Genomic DNA, 12,578 nt, shown 5'->3' on the forward strand with positions numbered 1-12,578 from the left:
TGTGTCTCTCTCTCTCTCTCTCTCTCTCTCTCTCTCTCTCTCTCTCTCTCTCTCTCTCTCTCTCTCTCTCTCTCTCTCTCTCTCTCTCTCTCTCTCTCTCTCTCTCTCTGAGCAGATTTGTTGTCCTTCCACTAATCTGAAGTATTCTCTAAGCCAGTATCATCTAATTTTACAAATGCTGCACAGCTGAGTGGTATTTTAGCTGTATTTCTACAAAAGTATTCGCAAGTAGTTTACTTTAGTTGCATATGTGGTTTCTGATGCTGTATTACATACTATACAGACTAAATTCAGGCTTCAGGATGTTGGTACTGTATTTTGCTTATAGATAAGAACAGTATGTGTTACAGTAAGCCTATTTGAGAGTACCTAAGAAGTTGACAGGTCATTTTGTGGTGTAGTTGAAGTATTTTGCTGTATAACCTAAAAGGGTTAATCCTCAGGCCTGATTTATCTGATGCATCTGCATGGTGTGTGCGATGCGGAAAGTCTTGCTTTTCATTTCAGCACCCATGTTAACTGGTCAGCACTTTTACACAGGTTTTGCGTACAAAGTGGCAGAGCATCCCAGATGCTGCACTGAATCAGCACAGTATTCAGAGAATCTCATGCTGCTGCTTCGCTCGCAGCGCACAGAGGGTAGCATGTGTGAATTAGACCTCAGTGAGACAGACCTTAAATAGATTAGAAGTAAAATAAGTAAAACGAAAAGGAAGGTAAAATGGCAACATAAAGACAAATGAAAATACGAGAAGGTTAAAAGAAGCAAACCTTCCACACCTAGCATACTGTGGTTGAGTTTTGAAGTAAGAGGGTGAAATTGTAGAAATATGATTTTTCACTGAACTGTTCCCTCAATGTTTTGCTCACTTAGTGATGGAAAGCGTTGTGCAGTGCTGATGATGGCAGTAGCTTTAATAATAGCTGGCCGGTTAGCTTGTTCCTTCCGCCTCACATACTCTCATTTGGCCCATCTGCTCACAAGGCTACTCTCCAAAACACATAGACATCCATCTACGCCATCTATGTTTATAACCCACCACCCAGACATCTTCACTGTAGAAAAACACAGTTCACAATTATTAGGGTTGAAATTGTTCTTATTTACCAGCAAGAGAGATCTCCAATGAAACATTAAAATGAATAATAAAAAATGTACACATTTTCCAAATACAATTGCTTACATTATAGTACTTTGTTATAACACGTTATATGATTAGTTGTAATATTTACAGTAATATTATGATAATGTAGGTGTTGCCTACAATATTTCCTATACCTTTTCAATACATTTGGAATTCTTTCTTAGAAGACAAAGATGTAGTGTGCTAATAATCTCTCCTGTTTTTTTAAGTGTGCTAGACTGCTGTTGTGTGTGTGTGTGTGTGTATCCATGTGTGTGTGTGTGTGTGTGTGTGTGTGTGTGTGTGTGTGTGTGTATCTGTAGGGAAAGCCTGTAGGGACTCCGGATCCTGGAGCGTTTTTCCGTGTAATGTCTGAGCATGGAACAGCTTCAGTGTTCACAGCCCCCACCGCCATCAGAGCGATTAGACAGCAAGACCCACAGGCAGCCCATGGGAAACGGTACATACTCAACAGGTAAACACCCAGGTGCTCTCATCAGTTAAACATTCACCGACTTGCCTCTCACCTGTTGAACTGCAGTGGTTTGTCAGTGACATTGATAACAACAAAAATTCTGTGTAATTTAATAAACTACACTACTAATTATAGTACACTACTACTAATACACTACAGGAAGTTATTCTTTTACTGTACAGTAAAAGAAGAAATCACTTGTTGCAGAAATGGAACTTTGAATGAAGGTGGCAACAAAATAGCACCAACACCAACATTCTGTAACAAACAATATTATTCTCCTGCCAGATTCATCATTCTCTGACATCATTGTCCAGCATGATCTGCATCGTTAATAATCTTGAACTCTCTATATGGAGGACCGTGGAAACTCCAGCACAGTATCATTGTAAAATAGATAAATAAGCGTGTGTGAATTCCCTCAGGGACATCAGGACACACTAAAATGAATGTTAGATTAAACATGGCATCTTTTCAGTGCAGAGTTAAGCCATGCGTTTTGTCTTTCATTATTTAATGAGGCTTTTACGATGATTATTTTTTACAGACTGAATGTAAGTAAACGAGTTAAAGTGGGAAGCATTCACATTACGATTGCTGTTAACTGCTTCTGTTTTTGTAAGTCCTTTATTGGAGAAGATTGAGTGTGCACAGAGAGGAAATTACATTTCACCTCTGCTGTCTGCCTTTTGAAATGATCACACTAATGCAGTATGTGAAAGAGTAGACTGCGGTCAGTGGGAAGCTGGTGTTTTTCCTTTGGAAATAAAAAAATCTTCATTATAATTTAGCATTACATCACAAATAGTTTGAGTTTTGCTGCTTCAGAAAAGGATTCAGAATGGGTTCAGAAAAGGAGCCTAAAGATATGATGTATAAAAAAAAACAGGGTATTGCTGTAATGAATGCTTTAAGAGGAAACAAAGATACTGACTGCCCTTCTTAGCATCGACATGCAATAGAATTTTACAATCATAAGTACACAGATCAAGTAAATGTAATTCGTTACAGTACTTAAGTAGTTTTTTCATGTATCTTTTACTTTACAAATATCTTACTTTTTACTCTGCTACACTGCTTTTGTGAAATAAACCAAAAGGAACAACAGATGTGTACATAAAACGCAACGTGTCAAAACGAAAGAAGCGGGAAACAAGCACACCAATCAGTTTTGAGTTGTTGTTTTCAACGTCAGTGCAGCAGCATAAATTTTGGGAGTGCCTATTCCTACATAAATGATGGAACTAACCTAATATTATGTAAATAGACCACAATATAGAAATATGTACACACATGCAGTTGTGGCTGGCATGTTTCTGTCTGAATTTATACAAACACCATTTAATTTTATAGTAAATTTGTTTTAGCTAGTTTGTTTATGAACAGAGACCTACAGATGCAATACAGTAAAGGAAAACTCATTTGCGAGCCTTTGTTTAAAGCAAGTTTTTATTAGACTTGTAACTAAGTGCATTAAGTTAATTAATCTTTTAGTACTTTTTATACTTAAATAGATTCTAAAAGGAGGAACTTCTATTTTCACTGGAGTAATATTTTACTAGGACTAGAGGATGACCAACACAAACTGTGCATGCTGAGCTATCATCTCTGACTTTACATCTACAAGGTGGACAAGGTAGGGATGTCTAATAAAGTGGACAGTGAATGGACGCAGTGTGGACAATAAGTGTAGAAACAAGGAGGTGGTCATAATGTTGTGCCTGAAAAAGGGTGTGTGTGTGTGTGTGTGTGTGTATATGTGTGTGTGTATGTGTGTGTGTGTGTGTGTGTGTGTGTGTGTATATATATATATATATATATATATATATATTTTACACACACACACGTATAATATAGAACATCCTTAAACCATTTATATACAACAGTTCCTGATTGGTTGAGAAGCGTTCTAACCATGCTGTTATTTCACCATAACATTGCAGGTTTTTTAGATACAATATATTGCCAAAAGCTTAAATTGAATTCAGGTGTTCCAATCACTTCCATGGCCACAGGTGTATAAAACCAAGCACCTAGTCATGCAGACTGCTTCTACAAACATTTGTGAAAAATGCGTTATAAGATCCCCAAAGCCAGTTGTGAAATTCCTCACTACTAAATATTCCACCGTCAACTGTCAGTGGTATTATAACAAAGTGGAAGTGATTGGGAACGACAGCAACTCAGCCCCTCTGTGGGTCGCCCACAGAGTGGAGTCAGCGGATGCTGAGGCGCATAGTCCGTAGAGGTCACCAACTTTCTGAAGTCAATTGCTACAGACCTCCAAACTTCATGTGGCCTTCAGATCAGCTCAAGAACAGCGTAGAGAACTTCATGGGATGGGTTTCCATGGCCCAGCAGCTGCAAAGAAGCCTTACATCATCAAGCACAATGCAAAGCCTCGAATGCAGTGGTGTAAAGCGCCGCCACTGGACTCTAGAGCAGTGGAGACGTGTTCTCTGGAGTGACTAATCACGCTTCTCCATCTGGCAATCCGATGGATGACTCTGGGTTTGGCAGTTGCCAGGAGAACGGTACTTGTCCGACTGCATTGTGCCAAGTGTAAAGTTTGGTGGAGGGGGGATTTAGATGTGTGGTTCTTTTTCAGGAGTTTGGCTCGGCCCCTTAGTTCCAGTGAAAGGAACTGTTAGTGCTTCGGCAGACCAAAAGATTTTGAACAATTTCATGCTCCTGTGGGAACAGTTTGGGGACGGCCCCTTCCTGTTGACCGCACACCAGTGCACAAAGCAAGGTCTGAAAAGACATGGAGGAACGAGTTTGGTGTGGAAGAACTTGACTAGCTTGCACAGAGTCCTGACCTCAACCTGATACAACACCTTTGGGATGAATTGCAGTGGAGACTCTATGAATTAAGAATGAGATGTCACTCAAGTTCATATTCATGTGAAGGCAGACGAGCAAATACTTTTGGCAATATAGTTTACACTATATCACTCCACAGAGACGCTGTTGCTAAGCAATGACTTTGACAGCTGTAGGAGACACTCAAGCCATTTAAACGTTTTTATTTCTTACTTTTGCGCACAAACAGAAAAGGGATACTTTTGGATAAGATTCCATTTGACTGATAGCCGATTTGGTCAGACTACGAAGATAAGACTACACTAAATTCCCAAACTGTCAGTTGGTCTGTGTGGAGCTGGAAAACGAACTGCCGGCTGTGCAGAGTGAGCAGAACTTGTTACTCTGATGTAGAAACAACCTGCTTGTTAAGAAACTATAATTTGCCGGAAGGAACTGCTGACGTTAAAACATATTAAATGCCATATTTACGGCCCAATTTTTTTATTTGACCAAATCACAGCCGTGATGTTATTTCGCCATAACACCATTACCTCTTGTGTTCTATTGCTTAAATATATGCTGTAACACAGGCAGCTTCTTAAATATGCATATCTACCTTCCACTGCGTTGCACAGTCCAGAATGATGAATAGGTGCCGGATTGTCTAAATGTCATTGAGGATACTAACAGGAGCAGTTCTAACAGTTTTTTGATCCTCTTAACCTTTGTGGGACCGCCAACCATCCTAGTGCATTATTCTTAACAAAAGTCATTTGAAGGGAGCATAACACTGGGCTAATACTTGAAATAATACTTGATTTGAATTTCATTCTTGTGTGCTGTCATTGTATTATGACATTTGTGTGTTTTCCCTGTTCTTAACACACCCTAAAAACTTTACTGAGTTGAAGTGGGATAGAGATAAAGCAGGAAAAACACTAAAATGAGCAGGACATTGTGTTTCCTGGACCAGGGTTGGGAAACACTGGTTTAGCAACCATTACTGCCTGTCATTGCCTCAAAGCTTCAGTTCGTTTATCATTGCACTAGTGTTGAAACTCCCCTCCCAGTAGGGTAGAGAGGTTCTTAAATATTTTCTTGCTCACCACAGCAATATGTTTTAGCCAGGGGGATTTTGATCGGTTTAGAAAGATCCAGGGCTCAGCCTAGTTCATTGTAATACTGATTAGGGATCTCATTACCCAGTATTTTTTTAAAGTAATCTGTAAAATGTGCAGCTTCTTTTTTATTTAAATTGAAGGGTTACACATCAACACAACCTTCAGTGATTCATCAGCACTCTTTGTTGTGTCTTATCCACAAAAACATTAAAAATAAACAAAAGAAGAGTGAAAGCACTGTTTATAAGAGAAAATAAAAGTTCACTCCACAGTGATAAAACCGTGCCTGTGGTGAGCAGATGCATGCCTTACTGTAAGAGGCATTTCGTTTTGGTTGGGTTTATATGAATCTTGCAATCTGGTTGATGTGTACAGTCTTGCTGTTGTCTTGTATCACCTTAGGGCTAAAGTGTTGGAATAGCTAAGGTGATGACCGCACCAGGCTGTTGCTTTGACCATTAGCACATTTAAAAGTTGTTTTAACAATGTAAACAATGGGGAGAGCTTGCATTAATTTAACATTATTGATCAGTTTTTGTTTTTTTTCTCTGCATATTCAGGAACAAGGTTTAATTTTGTGGAGGCTATCAATTCTTTGCTGACCAGTGTAATTTATAGATGTGGCCTGGATAGATGTGCTTAAAAATACATTTTATTTGTGACACAGCCAGCAAACAACATTGCTCATGTCTAATTTATGAGATTCTGGCTTCGTAATAAAGTCTGTATACATGTCTGACTTGAATATTATAGCAGCTGTAGAAAAAGCTTTTAGAAATTTTCTAGCCTTTCTGTTCGTCCTGCTATGATGTTTGGTTTGGAGACTGTGGCTCTGTCTAAAAGACAGGAGGCTGAGCTGGAGGTGGCGGAGATGAAGATGCTGTGATTTTCGTTGGAAGTGACAAGGATGGACAAGATTAGAAATGAGCAGATCAGAGGGACAGCGAAGGTTGAGCAGTTTGGAGATAAAGCCAGAGAGGCCAGTTTGAGATGGTTTGGACATGTGTTGAGGAGGAATAGTGGATATATTGGGCAAAGAATGTTGGAGCTGGAGCTGCCGGGTAGAAGGAGAAGAGGTAGACCTCAGAGAAGGTTTATGGATGTAGTGAAGGTGGACATGGAGATGGTTGGTGTAAAAGTAGAGGAGGCAGTAGATAGGGCAAGATGGAGGCAGATGATCCGCTGTGGCGCCCCCTAAAGGGAGCAGCCGAAAGAAGAAGAAGACCAGCCTTTCTGTTGCCGTCTACAGGCAATAAGTAACTTCATCCACACTGATTTAACCAGAGGTGTGTAGTACATATACATATTGACATATTGATGGATTTGTATTTTCAAATCATAATGCTTTACTTCTACTCAAGTATATTAGTGAGTTAAGAAATCTACTTTTTACTCAGGTACATTGTTGCAATTCATATAGTGACTAATTCCTTTTGTGTGTTTATATTCATTATGTTTTGTTTTTACTGCAGTTTTGAGGTCAGTCTCACCTTTTTAGCATTATTTTTTTTAGACCAAAAGAAAAAGAAAAAGGAATAGAGTGTAACAAACTTTGTTTTCTATGCTGATAGAACACTTCTTAAGTAGTGTTTTGATCCAGGACTTTTGTATGTCTATTTAAAGTTTTTTTGGAAGGTACTTTTACTAGTCGTTGTTTCACCCAGGTTTAGGATCATCTACCTACCTCTGGATTTAACCCATAGCAATAAGCATGAACACAGATGGAGATAAGTAAGACTTTTGGTCAAAATGGCACAAGGAAAATATCCAAGGGTGTCTTTTAAAAGGTTGATTATTGGGCAGAAGTTGCAGGAGCTTCAGCTACAAAGACTGCTCAATTGACTAGTGTTTCTAGAGGAACCGTGACTAAAGTGGCATCTGCATTTACATCAATGGGAAAGAGCAGTAAATAGACACTAGGCTGTTTCAGCAAGAACAGTCTGTCCATTACCAAGACAATCCCTCGTTACAAGGATGAACACAGACTTGAGCGTTCAGTGGTGTAAAAACCACCAGCAATGCTCTACAGAGATGTGAAAAATGTGATCTGATCAGTGTTCCTCCTTCACAATATTCTCTACAAAAAAGAGAACAAAACTTATTACCTAAAGAAGGGGTGCCCAAAGTGCAGCCTGCTGACATATTTTGAATGGCCTTTGACTTCTGTTTTGAAATGTGTTATAAGTGGCCCTGTAGCTAATACTTTACAGTTGTTCCTCTCATCTGATGGTAGCGTTTAGTTTAGCCAAGACTACAACCATAAAGCACAAACCGGACATTGAGAACTGGCAATTCGGCGACTTAGAGATACAACACACATTCAGGGGACAAGAGGGCAGAGAATCTAAAGCAGCTGCAATCTATCCAGTTCTCACAGCTCCAACTTCTTATCAAAGTGAATTCAGTAATCCAGTAAATCTTAACCCTTTAAGACTAATAAAACACAACTATTTATAACTTTTCATCTGCTGCTCTTGTTTAATAACGTGATTCCTGAATGCTGTTGTTACATTTATTTGCTAAATAAAGAACGTGATCTGGGAAATTGTATTTGGTTTGTCTCACAAATTATAGTTTTGAACAAGTATGCACTTGAATAGGAATATACTTAATACATTAGTCACATATTATGGTTACTCAACAAATCAACATTTTGTTCCAAGCATTTGTTGATCTAAATTGCTCTGAATGAGCAGTCCAGCAAAAAAAAAAAAAAAAAAAAGTTCTGTGCATCTTTCATACAGAGATAGGAAACACAGTAGCACACGGAAAGCTTAGAATGTCTACACTGATGCGTTTCACTCTGGCCAGCGTAAACCTGCACCCGCCATTAACTCAGCTCTGGTGGCAGATTTATCGCAATTAATTGTCATGGTTCAATTAATTGCTCTACATGAATAGTATGTTTGACATTTTGAAAACTTCATATTTTGAATGATTTGGGAATCATATTTGAGCCCTCAGGAATTTTTTAATAAAAATCTGGCACTATTTAGAAAAAAAAAGATTTGGACACCCCTAAAGTCAACATGTAAACAGCTTAATATTATTGATAAAAGATAAAGACAATACCTTTTTGAGTTTGTAAATAATGTAAATACAATGATATAACTTTCAGTCACCAGATTTCAACCCAGTCAGACACCTATGGGAGATTTTGGACCGATGTGTTGGTGCTTTCTTCCACCATTATTGAAACACTAATTGAGGGATTATGCTTTGGAAGAATGGTGTTCCATTCCTTCAGTACACTTTTTCAGACACTTCCAGTACACACAGTACCATACACTGAAGCTGTTGGTGTGTTGTGGTGGCCCAGCACCTTGCTAAGATATATATTTTTTTTTTTAATCCTTTTAATTCATCACCATCTGTGGATCTTTAACCCCACTTTTGTGCTTATTTTCAGCAGTAGTGTTCATGATGGCCCTAAGCTTTACAGACAAATACCACTTACTTATTCTTGTAGGGTCCTTCAAATGTTTCCTCCAATAACATTTCTGGCATAATTCCACAGTCAGGGGAGTAAGTGGGGGAAATAAAGAGCTGATAAAATAGAGCAGGGCAGAATAGGGTTCTGGGAGTAGAGCAGAGCGTGACTATACCACAAAAGAGCAAAACAGTAGAACTCTCGCCCCAAGGCTGTAACGTCCAACTTTTAGGTCGCATTTAAATGGGGACAGAAGATCGTGACCCCATTCCAGTGTGTTCCAGTTCAGAGAGTCAGCTTCCAGACGGCTGGATCAGAGGTGCTCTGACATTAAAGGAAGAGTTTAGTGGAAAGTCAGATTTACTCATTTTCCCTGTTATTCCTCAGCCAAGACAAGTTTAGTGTCTCAAGTTTGCTTCTTTAATTTTGCACTGGAGCTGCACGACTAATGTAGCTAACAAGTACTATGATGGCAATCTTTTGTTTTTGTTTAGATATAATAGTTTGTCATAGTGTCAGAAACAACACAAGCATGTCTGTTTTGAGATTAGTTTTAATAGATAACATGCAGTTAGCACCATGCAAATGTTTATGCTATTAAGCTTCCAATACTTATTAGCTAAATTAGCCTCATAGCTCCAGTGTAAAACTACAGTAACAGATTTCAGACTCCAAACATAGCTTGGCTGATCAACTGCATTTGGGGCAAGGGGAATGTTGGTGGATAATAGATTTATATCTGATTTTTAGTCTTACTCATTAACAAAACTGCATTTTCTTCCCATTTCATACGAACATTACTAGTCATTGTATCTGCCATCTGAGAAAATGTGAAGGACATTTTCTGTTTACAGAAAATATTTAATTTATTTTCTAAAAACTGTTAGGAATTGCTACCTCATGCTGTGTTACATCAAGGATGAGCCCCTGCCCTGCTCAAATATCCTGTAATAAACTGTGATGGGGCAATAAATCTAAATGTTAATCTAAACAGTATATAAGTGAAATAGAAACACACACTACTAATCTCATACACACACTGCAGTCAGAGAAGAAACACACATACACACCACAAGCACTTTAGTCTGTGATAAATGGTAAAACGCTGAGCAGTTTTAGAGTTGTGACCTTATCCAAAGCCTGTGTCTTGTTAACCTTTAGCGTGAAAATGAGCATAAACTCAAACCCAGCCTTACTCACACCTCCAGAATAATCAAGCTGATCATCTGGTGCTCTGAATGTCAGAGTGTGTGAAACACAGCTTTGTGCTGCCTGCTGCTTCTCTGATTTTCTAAAACATGTTCAATACTCCTTGTTCAATACTGCTTATTTCTCTCACTAAATGTGCTCAGAGATTGGATTTCTTCATAATTATGGTAATTTATTTAAAAAAAAAAAACAAAAAAAAATTCTTTCTTTACTCCGAAGAACAATTCTAAGAACAATTAATCTAAGAACAATTTTATGAATGAAATTGTTGAACATTATATGCTCTTAAATATTTTCTTAAAAGGGAATTTTACTGTTTTTTCAAAATGCATATTTTAGTGCTTGAGAATAAACAAAGTAATTGGTTTGGTGTGAAATGTTTCATTGTAGAGTAACTTATGTTTTTATGTGTAAAATTGAATCTGAAAAAGTACGTTTTCTTTGGAGACTATTGCCTCACAATGCCCTGACTAAAAGTACATTTTAGGCCAAAATCTTCTCAAAGCTATAATAAAACAGTGACTCGGACATCGGCCAGCATATTTCATGTAATAACTTTCTGTGAGGGAGCTTTTAGCAGCTTTAAAACTTGTGGGTATCTGGCTCCTGTCACCACCACTGTGAACAATTCTGATTTGGTAAGTTTCTCTTGAATGGAGCATTTCACACTAAACCACTTTATCTTAACCATTTTCATAATGCAGAAATTGAAAAAAATGGTTGAATTCCCTTTCAAAACTTTAAAACTCTTCCCAGTCAAAACTTGGTGAAGGATGCGTCTTTGTAAGTGAATGCTATTGAATGATCTACTGCTGTCCTCTTATCTTTATCAGTGTAGTATTGATGTAACATGTGAGACCTAAACATTGAACCGAACGTCACATTTAACTTATATATATATATATATATATATATATATATATATATATATATATATATATATATATATAAATTTTAAAAATAATTTTATACGCTGAATTTTAGGCTGAAAGATGAGTTACGGAAACCGGAAGTGCTGGTGGCCGATATTGGGGGACCCACATCATACTAACGATACTAGTGTCAAAGTAAACAAAAACGTTATTATTGGAAAAACTGTTTTCTCATCATATCAAATGACTCTTGGACATTAATCTACACATGCATCTCTCCCAAAAAGCATTGATTTGGGTGTTTTCATTTATTTACAGTTAGCATAGATTCCCAATGTTTTTATTGAGGTGGCCGATAATAGGGGTACCTACACTACAGTTTTAAACATTGCATCGTCTTCTCCCTCTCTCATATGTCTGTTTTTCTCTGTCTCTCGCTTTCTTTGTCAGGCTCAGGTCTTTATTTGTGGCTGGAGAACGCTGTGATATAGAGACATTAGAATGGGCGAAGAAGAGCTTTGGAGTTCCGGTTCTAGATCATTGGTGGCAGACTGGTGAGTGATACACACACTTTTGTGGTTCTACTTTTTTTTTTTTTTTTCATTTTATGTTCTTGCCCAAGTCGTAGGTCATAGAGCTAGTAAAGTGTAAGCTAAGCTAGGGTTAGCGCTCAGATGCTCACTGGAGAGTTAACAACAGCGCAACCACAATATATATATGTAACATTTAAATTTAGATTGATTCATTTTTTTTATTTAACGTTACTTCATTAAAGGAAAATGATTTAGTTTTGTTATATTTTCTTACTGCTGCTTTGCACATCCTTTTTTAAATTTTGACAGGAAAAATATATTACTTTTATATTTCTTATCTTTCTATCTTTAGAGAGTTCATTAAAACAGTGAATTCTTGAATGGTATTCATCTTTATTGTCTTCATTGTTAGCGAATGCATAAAACAGCCTGAAGCTATTGGCTTTTAAATTTAGCTACATAAGTTATTTGGTAATGTAGTGATTCATAATCTGAATAATTTGATTATTCGTTCCAGCAATTGATCGATTATTCGACTATCAGATTAGTTGTTTGATGCAGCCCTACTATGTATTCACACAGTGAGTTTACAACGTGATTGGGCCTAATATATAATACACTTCAGGAAAAATGTTTTTAATTAGTGAAATAGATGTGACGAGACTGAAGAGACTTGTTTGAATTTTCCCATTCAACCATGGTGCAGCAGTTACATTCTGGTGGCTCAGGTGAAATATGGCTTACATGTTTAACGTGTCTAATCAGCCCTCAGGATTGGCTGAGTTAGAGAGACATTGACTAATTGCCGATCACATATTTGGCCTAAAATTCAGCCGATACTGATACATAGCCAATTGATCATTCCATCTCTAGAAATCATACTACATAAATAGTGTAGTGTAAAAGGGCTAAGCTGCTCCTTTGCTCCCTCCCATGTTAGTAATGTATTCATATTGCTTGTGTATTGATTGGTCGAGACCGTTCAGCACCCAGTGATATCTGTAGTAAG

General features: G+C 37.7%; 1 protein-coding gene across 1 annotated transcript in view; it reads left to right on the top strand.

The window, feature by feature from the left end:
• Positions 1–12,578, top strand: part of acss3 (acyl-CoA synthetase short chain family member 3) — a 40,772-nt gene that overhangs the window by 13,718 nt on the left and 14,476 nt on the right. The window contains exons 8-9 of the mRNA XM_017709123.2: positions 1,448–1,599; positions 11,487–11,590. Coding sequence (XP_017564612.1) covers positions 1,448–1,599; positions 11,487–11,590 — 256 coding nt within the window. The remainder of the gene's footprint in view (positions 1–1,447; positions 1,600–11,486; positions 11,591–12,578) is intronic.

This window comes from Pygocentrus nattereri, chromosome 1 (assembly GCF_015220715.1).
Source record: "Pygocentrus nattereri isolate fPygNat1 chromosome 1, fPygNat1.pri, whole genome shotgun sequence".
Classification (NCBI taxonomy): Eukaryota; Metazoa; Chordata; class Actinopteri; order Characiformes; family Serrasalmidae; genus Pygocentrus; species Pygocentrus nattereri.